We start from the raw sequence: 23,174 nt of genomic DNA, 5'->3' as shown, positions 1-23,174 counted from the left end.
GGGACCTTCAACTCTGAGCTAAGAGAAATGGCCAATGTCTGGCTTAAACCACCTTCTGTGATGCCATTGGGCACTTTTGATAAGTGAAATCCATTACATAAAAAGAAAAGACTGAACTTTATTTAACATTCTTGATTCACATACCAGATGGTAACTTCATATTATTCCCAAAGGAAAACTTTAATCAGAGTACTTATTGGGAAAAAATTACCTATTAATGCAAGTTTCCATGCTATAATCGGATCTTAAGTCTTTATCCCATCTTTATCTTAAAAATGAACATAACCCACTATTAACTACTTTAGCCTCATCAACAACAGCCCAGATTTCTACTGCAGGCAGTACTAACATTTCATGTTGGATGCTCCGCCTTTATGAGATTCCATCTTTACATCAGCACCAGAATACACCCTGTTGTCTCACTAACAGCAACACAGGTTCTAGAAGAAGCAAGATGAGGCTAATCCACTGCACAGTTCCTCAAATATTCCAATATGAAAAGCAAAACAGTTCCAAATCTACTCATTAAATATTAAAACAAACCCTTCTCACACATTCTCTGTGACTCTTCAGGTGCCTTCATGGATTATAAGCAAAGAACTAAGCCTATGGTTGGATGAAGGAATCAAAGGCAAGTTGCTACAGAGATAACAACACAGCCTTATCTGGACTACTGACGAGAGCCAAAGCATGGACTCAGCCCAGTATCTACCAACAGATGATCAAGAAAATGTGAAATATATCAGAAATGCATATTATAAATGCACACATATGCACGCAATGCAGTATCTTCTCCAGCCCATGCAGAAAAATGAATTCATATCATTTGCAGGGAAATGGCGATCACCACAACAAGCAAACTAAGCCTGACTCAGATGAACTGAATGACCTAAAACTGAAGAAAATGTATTTAAGAGAAGCAGAGCAGAGCTGAGGGAAGCGGAGATGAAGGCAGAAGGGAGGGATGCGTGACACTGGCACAAAGGAACCCAACACTTTGTAAGCTGAAGTAAGCAAATAAAAAGTTAGAGGGAAATGAAAAAAACAAATTTAGGGTTTGTTATATTGTTATTATAAAGAGTCAGGGAACACTAGTTAAATACAGATGGTTCCGAGGAAAAGCCTAAACACCTCATAGGCTTTAAAAGACCAAAGGAACACTTGCTGTATTCCCTTGTTAGGAGAAACCAACTCAGGAGAAAACACCACAGCAGATACTTGTATTTCCAAAATGTTTCCCTCACCCATTGATAAATTATTTTCACAGAGTTAAAATAACAACAAATAAATATTTAAACACACAAACTACATATCCATTTGCTGCGGGTTAACAAAAGTCATTTATAAAACCTAAGTTAATAATAAGAGTGCCAGTCCTCCCTAAGGCAGAAGAGTTGATTCTGTTTCTCTAAGAAGCGTCTCTTTATATTGATGCGGGAGAATTGTCAGTATTCTGTCAATCATATTTTAATAAAACGCTGATTGGTCAGGCAGGCAGTATAGGCGGGAAAGCCAGACAGGACGTAGGGGTGGAGCAAAGAGACTGGGAGTATTCTGGGACACAGGAAGCCCTCAGCCACTCCTGCGCAGACCACCGAAGAGGCAGCATGTAACTTGCCCAGCTGAGAAAGGTACGGAGCCATTATGGCTAACATAGATGAGAATAATGGGTTAATATAAGTTATAAGAGTTAACAAGAAGCCTGACCTAATGGCCCAATCAGTTTATAACCTTATGGAGTCTTGTGTGTGATTTTCTTTGGGGCCTGCCTGCTGTGGGGTACTGGGCGGGACAGATACCCCAACAAGCCGGCCCTCATACTACATTATATTTTAAAAGAAAAATGCTAATTCAGGTAGGCAACAGATAGTCACCATGGTGAAATTTTTTAACAGTTGAACTACCACTGGTTAAAATATATTATACTATTATAAAGTATATATGAATAAAAAGCACGTTCCAGTGGCTGGTGAGGAAGCTCAGTCTATAAATGCACTTTGTCACTAAACCTGATAATCCAATTCCATCCCTGGGGGAGCCCCCACAGTTAAAGGAAAGACCTATCCCTGCAAGTTGTCCTGACTTCAACACATACAGTAAGGCACATGCGCATGCACACACACACACACACACACACACACACACACACACACACACACTGAATAAATAAATAAAATTATGTTTAAAGATTTATTTAATTTTATTTGATGGATATGAGTGATTTGCCTGTAGGTATATGTACCATGTTTATGCATGGTGTCCACAAAGGCCAGAAGGGGGCATTAGATCCCCTGTAACTATAGTTACAGATGGTTTTGAGCTGCCACGTGTGGGCTGAGAACTGAACTCAAATCCTTTGTAAGCACAGCAAGTACTCTGGAACCACTGAGCTATCATTCCAGCCCCAATAAAATGTAATTAAAAAAAAAAAAAAGAAGACAGGAGCCAGGAGGATGGAGAAGCAGCTTGGCTGCTAAAGTGCTTGCCATGCAAGCATCAGAAACTGATCCAATTCCTAGCACCCATGTAAAAAGCAAACTTTGATGTAAATATCATAACTGTAATTTCAACCTGGACAGATGGAAACAGATGAATCCCTAAGACTTGCTGGCCAAGCAGCCTCCAGATCCCAGTGAGAGACCTTGTCTCAAAAAGATAGACAGTTCCTGAGGAATAACAATAAAGGGTGTCCTTTGACCCCCCCACACACAGACACACACACGTTAGTCCTCACATATACAAAGTAACACACATCCTCACACACAACATAATAATTGACCTTTTTTAAAAGATGGACAATTTTACCATGTACTTTGAGGATTTGAGGACAATAAACAAAAAGATGCAGGTAAATCATTTGGTGTCATAGTAACACAGCTTACAGCATCTGATCTTACAAACAGCTGTCAGAATAAGCTGCCATCAGAATCATTCATGAAAAACTCTGAGCTGCCTGTCTCCTGATAATTCCTAGGCAGTAGAAGAAAATTGCTGCTATCCTGAGTAGTTCGAACATAGAGCAATTAGTGCCATCATCCACGGACAGGTCGGAATGAAAAAGCCGTAACAACCAATTGTCAGAACAGAACAAGAGCTTCAGGAAGCCAGAGAGGGAAAATTAGACCAGGCTAAGGAAAAGCCATGAGCAAAAAGACTCTTGCTCTCCTAAGTCTTTTTTCTAAGAGTGGCTGGAGACACTGGAGTGGCTGTTGGTTTGACTAGTCACTCCAGAGAGTTCAGTAGTGCTCAACTTTAGCTGCTACCATCAGTGTGACAAAGTAGGACCGTTTTCTGTTTCTAGTGAATAATGTCCCAGTTTTACACAAACAAATTCTAAAGCAAAAAATTCTACTATTAATAAAGCAAATAACCTAAAACAGTTTGTGAGCTTCTATATACATGAAGCTTAAAGCTCCATATTTCAAATACATCATAAGTCATAAAAATCCTGTAGGTGCAAAACATTCATATTTGATTTCTAAATGAAAGTAGAACAGACTTTTACCAGAGAAGATGTGTTTCCTTGGCTCAATTAGTTTCCAATCACAAACAAATAATAACAACAACAGTTCTGCTTTGTAAGATGAAAGCCAGTCATCAATTACAGTGTGGGAATTATGTAACAATTGATACAGCATGGATATATATAAACCATTACTGTATAACTGTAAATCCTTCTTGTTACAATGTGTACTGCTCCTTCCTTCAAAATGAAGAAATACATTTAACTGGGTTGCTAAAGGTGAGCAAGGGAATCCACAAGAACCTAATGGGCTAGGGCCAGAAGGCTAATTGCAATCGGATTTCCTTCACTAAGCTGACATACAATGTAAAATGTAAACATCTCTTTTACCTTACATGCCTTCTCCCTCAAAAAGCATAGAGAATCTAGCAAAACATTAATAAAAATATTAACTTTATTCTTAAATTCTGAAGTGTCTTTCCTTCTTACACAGCATCTGAACTAAACATAAACTGATGTATCCTTGAATGGCACTTTTTGACATATCTAGCAAACCTGTAAGTATACATATTCTTTAACCCATCCATCTTACTTCCAGAATTCCTCCAGGACTACACAACTACACCACACACACTCCACACTCAGAGAGAGAGAGAGAGAGAGAGAGAGAGAGAGAGAGAGAGAGAGAGAGAGTCACTACTATACTGATTATATTAAAGCAAGACCTTGCCACATCAATACTACAGAATATTATACAGCTGTTCAAAAGTTATAGTAGCTTTATTTCTGACACTGTAATAAAATATCCTGCCCCCACAAAAAGAAAGAAACAGTTTAGGGTAGAAAGGGCTTATTTCAGCTAACAATCCAGGTTATAAGCCATCATAGCTGGTTAAAGAAGCCCCAGGAATTTAAAGCAGCCAGTCACATCACAGGCACAATCAAGCACCGAGAGAAATAAATGGGTGTAAATTCATTTTCTTGCTTGCACTCAGTGGCTTTCCCCTCTCTTATATAGTCCAGGAACCCAAGTCCATAAATTGATGCTGCTCACAATGACCCGGATCTTTCCACATCAATTACGGCAATTAAGAAAATACCTGAGAGGTATGCCTACAGTCTGACCTGATCTAGTCAATCCCTCAGGTATGCCTACAGTCCGACCTGATCCAATCAGTCCCTCAGGTAAGCTACAGTCCGACCTGACAGAGTCAATCCCTCAGGTAAGCTACAGTCTGACCTGACAGAGTCAATCCCTCAGGTATGCCTACAGTCCGACCTAAGAGTCAATCCCACATTGAGATTCTCTTCCTAGGTGACTCCAGCTGTATCTAGTTGACAATTAAACCTGACCATCACAGAGGCGCACCCACACAAAGTTGTGTGGACAGCAGCAGAACAAAATCATGAGCCTATGTTGCACTGTCCCACTTCTTAAAGATGTTAGATACACGCACATAAAAGTACAAAGTATCTGGAACAAGAAATTATCAAAAGCGTTACCTCTATGCAGTGGGAATTATAGGAGCTTTGAAAGTTTTAGTTTATAAAATAATGAACATAGGGCTGAAGAGATGGCTCTGTATTAAGAGCACCTGATGTTGTAACAGAGGAGCTAAGTTCAAGTCCCAGCACCCACATCAGGAGGCTCATAACTGCCTGTAACTCCAGCTCTGGGTAATATGATGCCCTCTTGTGGACTTTACAGGTTATGTATGCATGTGGTACACATACACACATGCAGATAAAACACTCATAAACATAATTAAATCTTAAAAAATAATAATGGTAATGAACATATGTAATTTTAAAACAAACCATCCTCAAAATTCCAGCCTTTTATGAGTATTTGTGGCCCAACTTCAGCTGCTCTGTTTAGTTCCTATTCTGAGCTCTTCCTTCTATGACTAAGTCTTTCAAGCTAAGTTGAACCCAGGATAAAAATCTGAGCTCTTTTACTAAATTTAAACTGAAATCAGGAAGGCAGCTTTAAATGTGTGCTTGTCCGCACCATCACCTAGTTGCCTTACTTATATTCCCTTCCCCCACATACACATTTCCATAAGGTAAGGAAACAGTGCAAACAAAAACACCCTCACCTGCTCAATAGCGCCTGCCTGGCCAATGCTATAGTCTCGATATCGCCCAAGCATCTCATCCACTTGTCGAAGGCTCCGACTGGTGTCCTGGAGAAAGAAAATAATCATCCCAAACAATTTTGGCATTGTCAAAGAACCGAAATCAACATTTTGTAAAAGACACTTTGTATAAAGTACAATATATGCCTGGCAACTTGGATATCAACATACTTCATACACATCAAATCACTACAACACTGCAATTTATTTATATATCTGAAGCATGTAATTTACAAGTCCTTATCCAAGGTCCCCTAATAAGTTGGCAACAAAACCACATATTGAAAAGAATCCCCTTCAGAGATGTGTGCATTTTGCACTTCACATTGTTCTTAGAGCAAAGCAACCTGGAGCATCAAGAGTTAGTGGAGAGGGTCATGTGCACAGCAAACTGGAAGGCAGGATGGGCTATGCCGTAAGAACATAGTGTGAGTATAAGAAAATAGTATAAGAAAGGGAAGGGAGGGAGGGAGAGAAGAGAGGGTAGGGAGAGAGAGGTAGGGATAGGAGGAAGGAAAAAGGAAAAGAGCAGAAAGGAATCCTGAAGACACAATGTGCTCAGGTGTGTAAAGCAAAGTGAACCATTAAGTCTATCGTACTCCAGCTAATTCCCCACTCCAGAACTGGATTAAGACAGAGAAAACGTTCCCTTTAATTTCTTAAAAAAAAATAAATACACTTATCTCTAACCTAAACATAAATTTCTACCTAAATATGCTTGGTTTTACATAAGAGATTAATAGAGTAATTTCTTTTGAATATGCCTACTTGCCAATGTGTCTCTTTGGCAGGAAGGTAGAAGGATTCGGACTCTAAACTCCCATTGTTACAGTAGCGTAAATAAATTCACAAAAAGCAGGTACTGTTACTCTTATGCAAAATTATTATTCCTCCAACAATTACTCTCTTCCCATCAAGCATACTAACCCAGAGCAATTCAAAGCCAAATTTCCTGTTTTTATGGCTAAATCAAAAGCATGGGATGAGTCGGCTGGAAGTAATTCCTGCTGGGTTTGTTTTCCACACTGGCTGTCCTATGCCCTATGCCCTATGCCCTATGCCCTATGCCCTTTCCAAACTCTTCCTACGGAAAGCATCATGCTGCTTCCCCACACTGTCATGGGCACAGGAAGCTAAACATCGGTGTCACCACTTTCACTCCCGCAGTTCTATCCTAAAACATTCAACAACCTATTAGATAGTTCAGGTATCATCACCATGGGAACCAGACTAATGATCCTCATCAATCTCTGAGTCCTAGTTGGTAGAACTCTGCCTACTTGATTTATATGTTGAAAGGGATTCTGGAGATGTGGCCTAGAGTGGAGTTCCTCCTGGACTACCGAGAGGACAAGCTGAAGCCACAGTGTCCTTAGAAAGAGGAAGGGTGGCTGGCACTGGGGCTCAGCGGTAGGGAGAGCACTTGCATAGCATGCGCAAGGCCTTGGGTTAGAACCAGAAAAACAAACAGAAAAAAAAAAGGAAAAGGAAGACAGAAAGGAGGACATAGCCAGCCAAATGCCACAATTGGAAGAACCACCATCATAGCTGGCTTTGAGAAAATTCCAAGACAAGATACATGAACAGCTACAAAGGGCAAAGGAAGAGAATTTTCTTTCTTCGGACCTACAGAACTGTGAGACAGCAAACTTGGTTGTTTTGAGACTGTCACCTGAGGGTCATTTATTACAGTACTAAAATAAAACAATATACAGGCTGTAACCATTACACAGCTCAGACTACTTAAAAAATCTATCTAAGGTAACCACTGTCAAACTAACCTGTAAAGTACTGGTGATAGTGTTGACCTCCGCGGTGACATCTACTGTAGGATGACTACCAGTTTCCCTGTGGACTGTCCTGGTTGCCCATCGACTCCATCGGTCATGATAGCGGAAGTGGTCTGAATCACTGGATGATTCTGCCATCGATGTATACAAATCCTTCAAAATAAATCCAAGTCAGTGTCAATTAAGGAATAAGCACACAAGTAAGGAACCCACTCCTGACTTTCTGGTAGTTTTAACTATTACATTAGTCATCCGGCAAATAGATACACAAGAAAACACAGAGGGCCACTTCCCATGTATTTCTGTTTCCACGGCCTGCTCAGCTCTGAGAAAACTACTCCCATATGGTTGCAGTGAGTTATCAACTCCAAATACCACTTCCTAAGATTTGTGTTCTGCTGTCAGGATTAAAAGTACTTTCATATACAATGTTTCAAAACATTGTCAGCAACTCTATCCATGACAAAACCAAACAAACGTTCTCTGAAGATCTAAAGAGCCAACGAGATGACAATTTTAACCTCCACCACTGACATAAGGCTGGATAGCGAGGAGCAGGGGGGATCCCCAGAACAAGCTAGCTAGTTAACATAGCCAAATCTGCAAGCTCTAAGTTGAAGAGACAATACTACATAGATAAGGTGGGGAGCAATTGAAAAAGGCATGGGACCAAGGGATGTCAACCTCTGCCCTGAACACACACCCACATGTTCACATGCACCCTCACACATGTGACACACCACATACATATGCAAAAAAACCTTTCAGTTCTTAATAGTAGTCAATACCCTTTCTAAGCTATAAGAATTACCTCTAAACATAAATAAACGACAGATGCCCTGTAGGAACTATAGTAAAATTCCAGTGTGTGGCAGAACAAAAACTTTCCTACACCCTAATTTACAATTGCAGAATTAAGCAAATAACATGATGCAGAAACAATTTTTACAATAATTCATTTATAAGAAGATACTACCTTTAACACCTCCACCAAAATAGAAAGCCCATCTCCCAGAATGTACTTTCAGCACTGGGAATTCTCTAAACATGCTTTTCTCCCAACTTAATCTCAACTGTTTCTCTGATTCATACAAAAAATTATTTGTGCAAGAAAATATTATTTCAGAAAAATTATTACTAGAAGTTAGAGAAATCAAATAATTTAGAACAAAACAGCACTGGAGAAAACTAAGTTGATCAAATCCAAAAGTTTATTGAGTAATATTCCAATAATTTCATCTTCTAGTTAATGGAGGGTTAACTCAGTCTTTAATATAAGCTGCTATAATTTTCCTAAAATCTATACAGACATTTTTTCTGGCTTATTATATACAGTGTGATCCAATTTCTTGTTCAAGACAGAATATTCCCGGTCTTTGAACCTTTATCTTTATTGCAGTTTGAAATGCATAATAGTGTCTCTAGAGACGATAAAGGACCCTTGCTGTGAATTTAAATTTTTTTCAAAATTAAATTACAGTCTATCTTCACCACTTCAGAAAAAGAATCCATGAACTGTCCAAGTACGTAATGCAAACTGAGACAGAGAGCTCCTGAACACCCTGCAAGCACATTCATCTCTCACATGCCCACGCCCCTCGGCTTCCTCCTAGACCAACTCCTCAGGTCTTTGCCGCGTAGGTATAAGCACTAGGGTGCCCACGATGGGCTCCCTCCCATACTAGAAAACATGAATGAGAAACTAAAACTGAAGGCGCTGCTTGGCTTTGACTTTCTCAGGTCACAGCTGTTTAAGCCCCCACTCCACCCACACCCCCCATGTAAAAAAGAAGTTCACACACAGATACTCATGAGAATTCATTCTAAGTTCAAATTTGATATAATTAATAAATTCCTGGGGCATTAGAGACATTCTGGGTGTGCCTGGGATATTATTTCTAGATACAGTAAGATTATGAAGACTTCTGGCCTAATAATTAATGGATTAATTTCTTAATAGACTTATAATGACATTGTTGGGATGTGGTAAAGGGTAAGAGGGAAGACATAGTTGGAAGAAATGGGTGAGCAGAGAATTTCCTTGGATATTATTCCATATCAGACTCTTTAAATAAATAGACAATTTGAACTTCCACTTGACTAAGAGTACCTGAAGCCCAAACTGTTATGGTTCTTTGTCACTATTTGGGAAAGCAGTTAAAATAGTTAGTACAGAGAACAATATAGTAAAACTGCATATACACACCCCTAGACCTAATTATCAGTAATGATAAATAACACTGGAACATGCTTGTAACTTTTAAAATACAACATTCAGAACATTATGATGGAGGAATGGGAGAGGTAGGAAGTGACTAGAGGCTGCTCCCTGCTTCTCTGATCTTTCAGGGTCTTACCCTGATATTTGACTCCCAATTTCTACCGATAAAGATTGATTAGATTAACACTTCACATCCTCCACCCTACTATTTCTGCCCCACCCCTCCAAGGAAGACAAACAACATGAGCTCATGTGGAAACCCTAAACCATGCACTGTTAAAAGTATAACACCTGCAGAGGTTTCTCAAAGTCTTACAGAACATGCATTATGACTAATATATGTTAATAAGTGACCAGTGGAGTATGTGAATTTAACTCTATAACAGAAAATCATAGTAGAACCAGATAAAATTAAGAGAACATTAAATTACCTCTTACCATGACATACACAGAAGGAAAAGTCCTATTACTTACCCCAGCTAGGATTACATACTTTCAATAAGATAGGATCACTGTTTGGCATGAGCTTCCTGGGTGCACTCTAAGCCTTCTGCTATTAACTTCAATTACTTTGAGCAATGAGAGCTGTTCAGACTCCTGCATCTGGTGGAACTCCTGCAGAGTTATCAATATTTAAGAAGGTAAGTACTGAGAAATTGCAGGGGTTTTCTAAAGCATATGAACATTTGGTAACCAACTACATAATTTGTAATACCTAGATTCTACAAATAATGAAGTAAAAGAAGAATAGAATTATATAAATAAATTACTTTCATTGCTGGTAAAACTGGGCACTTTCTTCACTGTTACTAACCAAAAAAAAAAGGTTAAGAATGACTCCCATGGCAAACATGAGTGGAGGCCTAAGTCTCAGTGCCACAACACAGGAAGTAGCCATTGTGCCAACGATACAGTCGTACCAAAAGACACTAATCTATCATGGGCCAAAAACCACTCTCTAGACCTGGAATTGATGGGAAAGGAGGAAAACAAAGAAAACGCTGACCACTAAAGTTGGCAAGGGGTGTGCACATATGTCAAAAGCAAAGATAGACATGCTAACTCAGACTAAGAAAACCTCACAGATCCCAATTCAGACAAAAAAAAAAAAACTACAGGCACCTAAGGGATGCTGAGACTAGGAAAGCAGTCGTCTCCCAGGGAGGAGCCCTCTAATTGGTTATCCAACACCAAGTGGATAGCACTGACATCATGAACATGCAAGCAGCACTGAATGGACTCAGTAGTTGTTGGTGTGTATGTGTGTCTCTGTATGTATGTCTGTGCCTGTGGGGGGGGGGGGTGTAACAATAGCAAAGAGGAGGAAGCCATGAGTTTGAGAGGAGTGAAAATGGGATGAGCAGGACATGGGAAGAGCTGGAAGGAGGAAAGGGAATAGGGAATGGAAGGAAATGATTTGATTTTAGTAACGTGTTTTTAAAGCTGGGGTGGATGTATAGAAGCCATGAAAACAATTCTGAGCCCCAAAAAGAAAATGTAGCATACGTTCTTTATTCATCACTAACAATACATCGTTTTACACTACATAGTATTTAAGTGTGCTATACCTTAAGATCACTGGCATTAAATAAGTTACTCCAAAACACCTTCTCCCCGGTGAAACTAGCTAATGGCTAAGAGTCAAAGTCATTTTATGTTGACAAATACACTAAGAATGGTCACGAAAGAAAACAAGTATGCAAATCCAAGAAAACACTCAAAAAATAGTCTAAGAAATTGAAATAAACCAAGAGGGTGCCCTCCTGTCCTACTGTTTCCATTAACTGCAGAGAGTTGAGTTTCAGGAGAGAGTACTCCCAAACTCTCCTAGTGGGAATGTGCAAATTAATACAACCTGTGTGGCTGTTGACAGGAAACTATCTGCCAAGAACTGTTTGTACCACTGACCTAATAATTATACAACCAAAAATGACCCCTAAACAAAACTCAACTGAGAATTTGCATATAAAGATATTTATTGTGAAGTTGTACTAAAGAGAACATGAAAATGACATGAATTTCCAACTAAAAGAGAATGGGTAAAACACAGGGCATCCAGTGGGACAGCCATTACTGTACAATGGTGTCTGCAATGGGACAGCAAATAGACATTAAAAATCCTGGTTCCCAACTAACTTGGGCTCATAGAGGCTCACAGAGACTGAACAGGGACTGGGACTTCATGGAACTGACCTATGCCATCTGCATATATGCTACAGTTGTGTAACTTGGTTTTCATGTTGAGACCCTAACAGCGAGAACAGGGGCTGTCTCTGACTGTGCTGCCTGCTTTGGGACCTATTCTTGCCAGCTTGCCTCCTCCAGCCCTAACAGAAGAGGAGGTACCTAGTCTCATTGCAACTTGATACATCATGGCTAGCTGATATCCACGGGAGGCCTGCCCTTTTCTGAAGAGAAACAGTGGAGAGGGCATGGATAGATGCGGGGGGGAAGAGGGGGGCAGAGGACTGGAAAGAGGGGAAGGAGGAAAAACTTCGTTTGGTATGTAAAAACAAAAGTAAGAAGAAAGGAAGGAAGGAAGGAAGGAAGGAAGGAAGGAAGGAAGGAAGGAAGAAAGGAAGAAAGGAAGAAAAAAACTTCTGGTTCCAAAGAACAATTAATGAAAAGCAGGGTAAAGCATGAGTTCCAGTTTTGCAATAAATGTTATATATTATCTAGGTATGCCCACAAAATTACCAGAATGTAAATTTAGAGGCACAGGAATGAGAGGAATAATAAGGGAATAAATATATCAAAGTATATTTACTCTTCAAAGTTTACTGCCAATTTGTATTCTTTTTTTTATTTTCTTATTGTTTTTGTTTTTGGGTTTGGTTTTTTTTTTTTTTTGAGACAAGATTTCCTGTAGCTTTGGAGCCTGTCCAGGAACTAGCTCTTGTAGACCAGGCTGTCCTCAGACTCACAGAGATCAGCCTGCCTCTGCCTCCCGAGTACTGGAATTAAAGGCGTGCGCCACTACCACCCGGTGGCCAATTTGTATTCTTTTACACTTTTGTTCTCCTATCTTTTATGAATTCTCAATAATGAATTTATATTAATAAATCATCAGAAGGAAATATAATATATACTTAATAAAGAAACATAAAGATCACCTTCAAAGACAGCAAACTAACAAGCTGACAACATGGAATTTAACATCCTACATCCTCAGAACTCTCTTTCCCTTGGTATCTGCTTCCTTTTCCTGCTTGACAACTTTCTGACCTCATCCCTAGTTCCTGGAACCTTCCCAGGCCAGACAAGTTCATCATTTCCACCAAGTGAGGAGCCTAAGGACCACGGGGCTGTCTACAGTCCACTTCAGCCACAGAACCCTCACCCTGAGCTGTGAGCTAAAGGACCACCAGGCTGTCTACAGTCCACTTCAGCCACAAAGCCCTCACCCTGAGCTGTGAGCTAAAGGAAACTTCTTTGAGCTGCATATTCTCTTTGTAGTTTTGCTGAAGGGCAGTTATTTTAAAAACTGGCTTACAACCCAAATGCCAGAATGAACATGTACATCAATGTACTGTGTGAAAACATGTACAGACATAGCTTCTTGCAATCAAATGCTGCTCTGGAGAACAAACTGAGAATGGTTCATGAGTGACAGACACATGGTCAATATTGCAATTTGATTCTCAAAGAAGCATCAGGACAGTGTTTCTTTGAGACAGAGTAGATAAACATCTGTGTGGGCCCAGGGAAAGTGCTCATTGTTGTTTTATGAAGGCAAAGGAAGAAAAATTAAGTTAAATGAGAAATCCATTCTCATCCTTTTAAGAAATTTCATCATAACACATGATGGCAGCAAGAAGGAACTGTCAAATGTGAAGAACAGCTTAAGGAAACTGAGTCACCAAAATTCTGGCTGAGGGTGAGAAAAGCCCTTCCTTCTGCTAGAAGAAAAACAGAACTACCTGTCTGCACTGTACCACCACCTCCCTGTGCGGCGAAACTTCTCTCCAACAAGAAAATACTATTTGCTTTTCAGACCTGAGCGTGCCCAAGGCTCAAGAGGGGACAGAGATGGGTGACCTTGGATAAAAGTCTATAAAATTGTAGAGAAAGCTGTGTTTGAATAGCAGCTGGCACAGTTCTTAGAATAGTTTATTTAGCTGCTCCCAACACAACGATACTTAAAGATATAAATATTGTTCTTTCTGCCTTAATGAACCTTATAAAGAAGACATACAACCACTAGAGCAAGCAATGAACCCTCATCAATTCATGCCATCTAAACAAATGTCCATAAGCAGCCCTGGACACTGGGACCAGAGAAGACTGCATTCAAGCCTTGTAAAAAGAGGACTGAAGCGAACCTTTATAAACTCCAGTCCACCCCTGTTGTTATTTGACCTAAAGAGCCATCAGATGGTCTCATTGTAATGAGGCACATTTGTATGTATGAGAGCTGTGATTTATTGATTCTCAAATCTCTTTTCCTCAGAGTCAGTTTAAAACAATTAGGATTTGCAAGCTGTTCCATAAAAGATAAGCACCCAGCATCAGGGGTGATATTTCACAAAGCCTGACTAGAGCATGTTAAGTGGGTGATTGGCTCTATAGCCTCCATGTGCCTCAGCTGTCCCTACCCAGGGCAACTGACCTCAAAGAAGATGTTCAAGGTAATGATATTGATAGTGAGAAGGGAAATGTGTTTTAAACTTAATCATCAACCAAATTCAATTTTCATAATGTGTTTCTCCCTGTTTCAACAGCCGTACAACTTGGGGGTGCAGCTCACCCTGAAAGTGAAGGTCACCAAGTCAGCAAAGGTGGCCATGTACAAACAACTGTCAGTTGTTCCTTTTTTTTCTCTGCATCAGTGCTTTTCTGTAATTTCACTAAAACCCTTCCAGTAAATTTACCCAAGATCAAAATCAACAGTCAGTCCATCCGCCAGTTCCTGCATGTGCAGGAAACAAGGTACTCCATAAGCATCTGAACCAGAGGACTGAAGACAGGCTCACTCATTCATCCTTGACTGAATTGCTCCTACATTACAAATGAAAGGTAGCCCAAGGATGGCCACCTACACTTGTCCTCACAGAATCAGGAGAAAGATAGGAGGATCCAAAGCTCAAGGCCAGTCTTACCAGCTCAGCAAGACTCCGTCTCAAAAGACTAAGGGCTGAGGATATGGCTCAGTGGCAGAGCAATTGCCTAACATGTACAAAGTTCTAGGTTCAAATCCCAGCACTGCTAGAAAGAGAGAGAGCGATCAAAGATGAAAAGTAGGTCACAGTTCTTGGTGAGAAAGACTGGCAAGAATATTCCATCATAGAGGTAAGCAGCAAGACAACAATCAAGGAGTCAGACCAGAATCCTTCACTCAACATGGAAGATGAGAAGTCTGACACACAGCTAAGGAGATGTTTCAGAGAAACTAACGAGGGTCCACACCCACAGAGCTCTCAGCCTTGTACCAGGGCAGCTCTGCTGTCACCTAATCTGCATGTTGTGGCTCCATAGCCTATGGATGGATTGTTTTGTTGTTTTTTTTTAAGAATTCTAATATGGAGGGTGGAGAAATGGCTCAACAATTAAGAGTACTTACTGCTCTTGCAGAGGACCTGAGTTTGGTTCCCATAAACTATGTCAAGTAGCTCACAAGCCCACCTCCATGAACCTGGATGCCTCTGGCCTCCACAGGAATCTGCATTCATGTGCACATACCCATACACTGACACACACATACATACACATAATTAGATATTTTTTAAATCGTTTTGTAAAAGAATTCTAATACTGTTAAAATTAAAAGCAAGTATTTGAACCCCAACACTGGAAGGGGGTTAAAAAAATCTTGAGGAATAACATGATAACAAGCATATCCACAGAGAAATTTCCAGAGAGGCTACCCTACGGCAATGGCAGAGGAGATGAATAAAGGAGCCCAGCTAAACACAGTCAAAGCTGAGGTCTGGGTTCTGCTGGTTGGCTGACAATGGATGAAACAGACAGCAAGAAGCTTACTCAAGAGAAAGAGACCACAAGAATATGCTGCACATTCTTCAGGAGGAGAATCACTGTGTAGGAAAGGAGAAACAGTGAAGACACCTAACGGGCACCTGGGAGTGTGCTGTGAAGGAAACTCTGAGAGTGGTCAGTACAGAAGAAGTTGAGACGACTAAATAAATACAGTAAGGAAAGAAAGAGAACAGTGGGGAATCCTGGAAGGTCTTCAACATACAAGGGAGAGAGAAGGAACTAGTGAATGAGACAGAAGGAGAGCTAAGGAGAAACTCAGAGATGTGATAAACCAATTATAAAAAGCAAGCTTTAAAAGAAGTGAGAAAAAAGAATTTTCATAAATTTTGCAATTACTTTACTGTCCCAGCTCAGATAAACCCTTTATTGCCTAGTACTTGAAAAACAAATTTTAAATATTTCCATTTAAATGAATGGCATAATGAAAACAGCATCATGGAGTGGGCAGTGGGCACTAGAGGAAGGGTCCCAGTGTTTTCCCTGTATTGTATTTTTATTCCATAATCTTGTGGAAGGGATACCAGTAACATCCATTCCCGTTGTGGTTAGTAGCACTCTCCCCTGCTCAGACCACATGTGTCTCATGGGTTCATTTCATCTGCAGTCAGTGCCTCCACTTCAACCCATAGCACACCAGAAAGGAGCTCCCTGCCATTGAAACAGGTGTCAGTTCCCCACCACCAGACTCATCCCACCTCATCCAAGAGCAGTGCTCCTTATGTGAAGCCAAAACAGGAGTCCCACTGCTGTTATAAGTCTCCGTACAAGAATAAGCATCTGTTCCCTAAGCCTAATCCATCCTGCAAACCATGTTTTACAACCTGCGCTGAACTTGTGACCCCATGATGTATTCCCAACCTTTTCTGCCTTGCTAAACTCCTAAACCTATAATATATGATTGCCCTTCAGCCTTATAAAAATGTGTCTTCCCTGACGCTTTGATGATTGCCCTTCAACGTATCTAACCCACAGGCAGCCTTGAGCCCTGAGCCCCACTCTCTGGCCAGGTGCTGACAGTTAGTTATCTTGACAGATGTTTTCTAGCAACCTTAACTCTTCCCCATAGTAGGACCTCCAAAGCCAGTGTGGAGCTGCTCTCTGAAACCCTGACTTAGGGGGAAGCAGTCATCTGGCCAGTCTCTGTGCACTTTCGTCAGACAGGAGTAAAAACTGTTCAGTGACTATGGATCAGCTGTAGCCAAGGATACTCAATCTCTCTACCATTCAATGATGCATCCACATCTTCCCTAACAAGTTGTGGCTCTCGATCCTACCGAGGAGCACACTTCGAGTTTATGCCTTCCTTGGCTATTTCCCCTCAGGCATGAGAATTCTAGGTTTTCTCCATTCCTATATGGATAACCCTGTGACAGCTCATAGCATCAGAGTCGGAAACTTTTCCTGTGAGTAGCCATGTCTCAACTAGGGTCTCTACTATGCTGAAACACCAGGACTGAAAGCAACTTAGGGAGAAAAGGATTTATTTGGCTTACATATCTGGAATCACAGTCCACTGAAGGAAGGCAAGGCAGGAACGCAAACCAGGCAGGAACCTGGAGGCAGGAGCTGATGTAGAGGCCATGGAGAGTTGCTGCTTACTGGCTTGCTCCTCGAGACTTGTTCTTATAGAACCCAAGACCACCAGTCCAGGGTTGGCACCACCTACAATGGACTAGGCCCTCCACTATCAATCACTACTTAAGAAAATACCCTACAGGCTTGCCTATAGCTTAATCTTGTGGAGGTATTTTCTCAGCTGAGGTGCTTCTCACCGCACCCCCCAGTGACTCTAGCTTGTGTCAAGTTGACATAAAACTAGCCAGCATAAACTATAAAGCATTTTCACCCTTGTGAACCCTACAGTCTCTGGCTCACTTTATTATACCCTGCAACTGTAGCAAAAGAATCTGACAATGTAAGAGAATGGTCCAATATGATGTGGCCTGTGGCTGGGTGGGATTTGGCCTGTGGAGCACAGCTCACCAGCCCTCAGTGCTAAACTGTCCCTACTGAACTTACTGTGGGGTAGCTACTGTCCTGGTTTAGAGGGGAAGCTGAACTGTGGTGCACCAGTGCAACAGATAGCCAAGTAGGAAAGTTCCCTTGGGCTTGTCAGTGAGCATATTAAAAACAGTCTCAGCAAAGCAATGAAAGAGAAGCCACCAGGTCCTGCAGTGAAGCAGAGGCAAAGGAGAGAGGCAGTCACATGTGAGCTTTTTTCTTCTTCTTTGGATACTAGCCGGAAAGGATGTTTTCTCATGGGATAAAGAAGCCTCAGTTTGAAACATATTTGGTATACAAATACAAGGCAGGCCCAAGACAGAAGAAATAAAACTGAGTGTGGTGACCCATGACTATAACCCCAGCACTTCACTGCAAGTTCAAGACCAGCCTGGGCTACATAGTAAAACCCTGTCTCAATCAAAATTAAGAAAGAGGTGGGGGAGGGAGGACAAGAACCCACCTACTGGTTAGTCATACAAGCAAGCCGCTCACTGCTCAGAGCAATGCCACCTGGGGATTTGCAGTGGCATATTAGCCACCCCCTCTGAAGTTAGTTTCCAGCCTTGAAGAATGGTCTCCATTCTACAGCTACTTAAATCACAGCCACAGAAGACCCAGTAAACTGGCACAGCCACATCTAAGGGTAAGGAAGAAACAATTATGTTCTTGCCTTAGAACTCAAAGATAAAACTTTGTTGAGTAGGTTTTAAAATTAAAGGTCAACATGAAATAGCCTTTAAAATGGGTTCCAAACAGAGAAAGACTGGATTTACTAATCAGAACGCATGACCACAAATGAGAGAGCCAGATGTGCAGGAAGAATCACGTTCACTGAGCAGGTGCCCGAATGCCAACACTGCAAGGCAAAACTTGTACCCAGAGAGCAGAGAGCGATCTTGTTGGCCCCCTTATTCCCTGCTCCAGATCAGCATCTGCCATACTCATTATTTCTATCTTAAGGAATCCATTCCCTTTTTCTGGTTTTTCATGTGTGTTTTTTGTGTATTGATGTTTTGCAGGCATTTGGGTATCATGTGTGCAGTGCTCATGGAGGCCAGAAGAGGGCACAGGACCTACTGGAACTGGAGTTTCAGTCGATTCTGAGCCACCAGGTGGATGGTGGGAAATGAACCTGAGTCCTCTGGAAAAGCAGTCAGTGCTGCTAACCCCTGAGCCATCTCTCCAGACCCCAAGAATTCCCTAACTCTCACTCTCCAAAGCAAATACCGCAGTATCCCAGCTGTGGTTTAGATATAAAAAAAAAATCATACATTAAGGGCTGGTCCCAGTGGGCAGTGCTTTTGGGGTGGTTCTAGACATGGCATGAGGTACAGCCTAGCTAGAGGAAACAGGTGACTAACTGAACAGCCTTGAGGGCTATGCCTGTCCCAGCTCCATCCCTGCTTCTTGACATCAATGACGTGAACATCTCTGTTCACCAAGCCCTGCCACCATGATGCCCTGAAACCATCAGCCAAAAGGCAAAAGAGTTCCAGAGAAATGGCAATGGCTACTACTAAACCTGAAATGAATGTGTCTAGTACTTGTGTTGAGCCCAAAATCATATTTTTTTAATATGCATTGGTGTTTCGACAAGGGTGTTAGGTCCCCTGGAACTGGAATTACAGACAGCTCTGAGCTGCCATGTGGGTGCTGGGAACTGAACCCAGGTCCTCTAAAAGAGCAGTCAGTGCTCTTAACCAGTGAGCCATCTCTCCAGTCACTGCCAAAATCATACTCTTGTATTTACTACCTGATAAAACAGGTAAGTAGACAATCATTCCCAAACTAACAGACCAGAATTAAACCCTCTGAGAGTACAGGCAACAACTATTATGTGTCCACAGTGGCCCCGATTGATTGAAGAAGAGACTGGCACAGACAGCAGCTGGACCCCTGAGTCTCTGGCATCTTTTTATTTAATTCAGACAATGGGATTTGGAGGACTGCAGAACAAACCCAGATGACAAAGGTCTATCTGGAATAACTGTTAGTTTAAAACGTGGATCTGAAAATAAGAGACTTGAAAATTCCAATTTCCAGTTTTCTGGAAAAAAAAAAATCAAAAGCTCCGCCAATGGCGAGGACTGATTTTCCACAGGAGCATGGATGCACACAGCAGGCCCCGGGCAGACCTGCACCTTCCTGTCTGCCCCAATCTCTACCACAGCGGCGGCACAGTGAGTCACTTCACGGGCTCCACTTAACTCAATCTGTAATCCTACTAAGAATTCAATTCTTTTTAAAAAGAACAAAGCTTATGAGCCCAACTGGTCAGGCAAAAATGAGCGGCCCAGCTGTGAAGAAGGAATCAGTAGAGACCCCTGGGCTAGTTGTCACACGGACCAGAAGGAAGGCACGGTAGTGCTGGTCTCCATGGTGGGCAGAACAGCAAGACCAACACTCTGGCAAACATTCAAATCATCCACGCCTGCAGACTTGAACCCTGGAATGAAATATTCTTACTTGACTTTAAGCAAGCTACAAAGAAAGGCTTTACACTAACATGAAGAAACTAAATGAGAAAGGGAGCTAATTCATTAATTTCACCCAAAATCTCTACCTCTATATATTCTTTCCCTCCTACCTTAAGTGGTTAACTGCTGACTGTGGGCGCCTCCCTTGCCCATAGTCAGCAGTTGCCTCGACTACTCTATCTTTTCCCCTTACTTCCTGAAACTCTTCTCAAGCTAGAAAGGGGAGGACACATAAACGTCCCGGGTCTTCCAGCCGAGAGCGACAAGCCAGCCAGCTGCTCCTGGACAACTGAACAAGTCGAGCCACGCTAAGCAGACAGCTTAGGTAACGGCTGTAGAGGACTGAACATTTACTGTTGTACGTCTCCAAGGTTCTGTTGGTTCTACAGCTAAGGCGGTTGTGCAACAGTTGACTTGATTTGATTCTGAAAGAGTTATTTGCTGAACTTGCCTCTCAACCCAACTTTCCTTGAGAAAACAGAATGGTTCAGACTGCAAATATAGATATATATGACACCTTTCCAAAAACAGAAGGAAAAAGGATGCTCTCATATCAAAATACACACACACACTTAAGCAGGTAGTGAAGCACTTGACAGCCTATTAAATTTTTAGAGGGGAAAGCAATTATAAAAGTATAATAATTTCATGGTTTTGTAAGAAAAATAAAAACAAAAAATGCTATTTCTCCACATCACAAAGCACACTTCACTTCTTTTGAATTTTAAAAGGAAACAGAAACTACTTGATTTCCGAGTGAAGAAAAACTGCAAGAAAGGAAGTCATCTCCTGGTGCCACTGTGCACACCTGCTCTAGAGCCTAGGAAGGAAATCATCCCCTAGTGCCACTGTGCACACCTGCTCTAGAGCCCAGGAAGGAAATCATCCCCTAGTGCCGCTGTGCACACCTGCTCTAGAGCCTAGAAAGGAAATCATCTCCTGGTGCAACTGTGCACACCTGCTCTAGACCCCAGGAAGGAAATCATCTAGTGCCACTGTGCACACCTGCTCTAGAGCCCAGAAAGGAAGTCATCTCCTGGTGCCACTGTGCATACCTGCTCTAGAGCCTAGGAAAGAAATCATCTCCTGGTGCCGCTGTGCACACCTGCTCTAGAGCCTAGGAAGGAAATCATCTCCTGGTGCCGCTGTGCACACCTGCTCTAGAGCCTAGGAAGGAAATCACCTCCTAATGCCCCTGACCTTTAGTTCACACCCTGCTTTAAGAGCCTAGAAAGGATCCTCATTAGCATTTTCTCATGATTTCTATTGCAATCCTGTACAGATGATATAATTACAACCTTACTTAGGCTGTAAAGGGAGATGGCAGTTTGAGTAAAGTTCTAACCCACAATTACTTTGTTTTAAAAAATTACAATAACAAAATTGGAGTACTTCTCTAAGTCGTTAAAGCAGCTTGCTGCTCCCCTCTGCCTCCATGACTTAGTCACGTGCATCAGCCCTTGCGCAGGCCACGAAGCAGCCTCTTGCCCACTGTCCTCATTTATTTTATCAATGTACTCATTGCCTCCGGCACAGCTAAAGACAATCTTACGAACACTTCTGTCTACAGACGGAGGTAATCTTTCCTCTCAGCTCTGAAATCGCAGGGCTGCATCCCTGAAGTAAGACACTTCCCCATGGAGTCTGACTATTTGCACCAGGAATCCTTTTGCAGTTACTCCAACACATGCACTCATCTCACCAACACGCCTAAGCTTGTGCCAGCCTAGAACATTCTTTTCCTTCTCTGACCTTTCTCAAAGGCCCGTCCATGTTCCTGACCATCCATCCTTGACGCCTATTTCTTGGTCAGTTCAGAAGAAGTACCCTTTAGTAGCCTCCCTTCTCTGGGCCCCGTGCTCTCTGCCACACTCCTTTGACAGATACTACGTCAGCCTAGCCTGGACAGTTCTCACTGGCTATTTACTGTCTGTCTACAAAGGCTCTAGTCTCCACAAAGACTGCTCCACTCATGGTTCGCTATGCTTATGTATGTTTTGTCCCCACAAAAGTTCATTTGCAGGAATTTGGAACTCTAAGATTGGCAATGGAAATAATAATAAGAAAGGCAGTGGAATCTTTACGTCAGTGGTTCTCAACCTTCCTAATGCTGCATTCCCTAAATACGGTTCTTCAGATTGTGGTGACCCCAACCGTGAAATTATTTTACTGCGATGTCATAATTGTAATTTTGCTACTGTTCTGAATGGTAATGTAAATATCTGACATGCAAGATATCTGATTTGTGACACCCACAGGGACTGTGACACACAGGTTGAAAAATGATGCTCCACATGATGTGAACTAGGGGACAGACACTGAAGGGCACCCTCAAAGGTGGGGACGGTTAATCTCCAACTCCCATGAGGTTAGGTGTTGTGCAACTGGACTTCACATCTGAAAAGTAGATTCTGAAAAAGCCAGCTTGGCTTTACCAGCTGACTCTCCTGCTCCCTCTCTCATGGGAAGACCTTCCCTGACCCACTCAGGCGTATCTGCCTACCATGATGTCCTGAGACATTAGTGCTTCTGGGACTTGGAACAGCCTACAGGACATGCTGCTAGGACCCTGTGACAACTGGAATTATGAACCATATAAACCTACTTCTTTTATAAATCACTCAGCTCAAATATTCTCTTTGAAAAATGCAGACTGGATTCAGATATGGTTGGAGCCCAGCACTGAGCAGTTTCTGGCATGTACTGGACCAGTATCACATTAATTTGCAACTTTTAGACTTTTTAGACTTTTCTTAATTATTCTGTCTTATTCATATAGAAACAAAGTTCAAAGTACAGAGCTTTACAAATAGTAAGTACTACTTAACAAATTATTAAATGGAGAACTTTCATTAACAGTGGGTAAAATTATTTGAAGACTTAAAACAATATTGGCTGAGCTGCATATTATTAATATAAATAGTATTAATACTCATGTCTACTATATGGTAAGCAAGGCAACATTTCAAATCAATGTACCATATACTAAAACTTACTAGTGACTGGATCAAACTTAAGTCTACTCAGTTGTGAAGCCATCTGAATTATATAACGGCCATTTACAGCTACTTACAGTCTTCAATCCCC

General features: G+C 41.6%; 1 protein-coding gene across 7 annotated transcripts in view; it reads right to left on the bottom strand.

Moving 5' to 3' along the window:
- The window catches only part of Cep128 (centrosomal protein 128), a 354,331-nt gene that overhangs the window by 326,526 nt on the left and 4,631 nt on the right, over window positions 1-23,174 (bottom strand). For 6 of the 7 annotated variants that reach the window (XM_085697793.2, XM_085697795.2, XM_048449352.3 and 3 more), the window contains exons 3-5: window positions 10,087-10,227; window positions 7,383-7,544; window positions 5,563-5,649 (exon numbers count right to left, since the gene is read on the bottom strand). In XM_085697793.2, coding sequence (XP_085553919.2) covers window positions 5,563-5,649; window positions 7,383-7,529 — 234 coding nt within the window. In that variant the 5' untranslated portion in view covers window positions 7,530-7,544; window positions 10,087-10,227. The remainder of the gene's footprint in view (window positions 1-5,562; window positions 5,650-7,382; window positions 7,545-10,086; window positions 10,228-23,174) is intronic. The other variant, XM_085697792.2, reaches the window with a different exon arrangement.

This window comes from Myodes glareolus, chromosome 11 (assembly GCF_982192425.1).
Source record: "Myodes glareolus chromosome 11, mMyoGla1.1, whole genome shotgun sequence".
Classification (NCBI taxonomy): Eukaryota; Metazoa; Chordata; class Mammalia; order Rodentia; family Cricetidae; genus Myodes; species Myodes glareolus.
The sequence above is the reverse complement of the archived record's forward strand: the minus strand, read 5'-3'. Positions and strand labels throughout refer to the sequence as shown.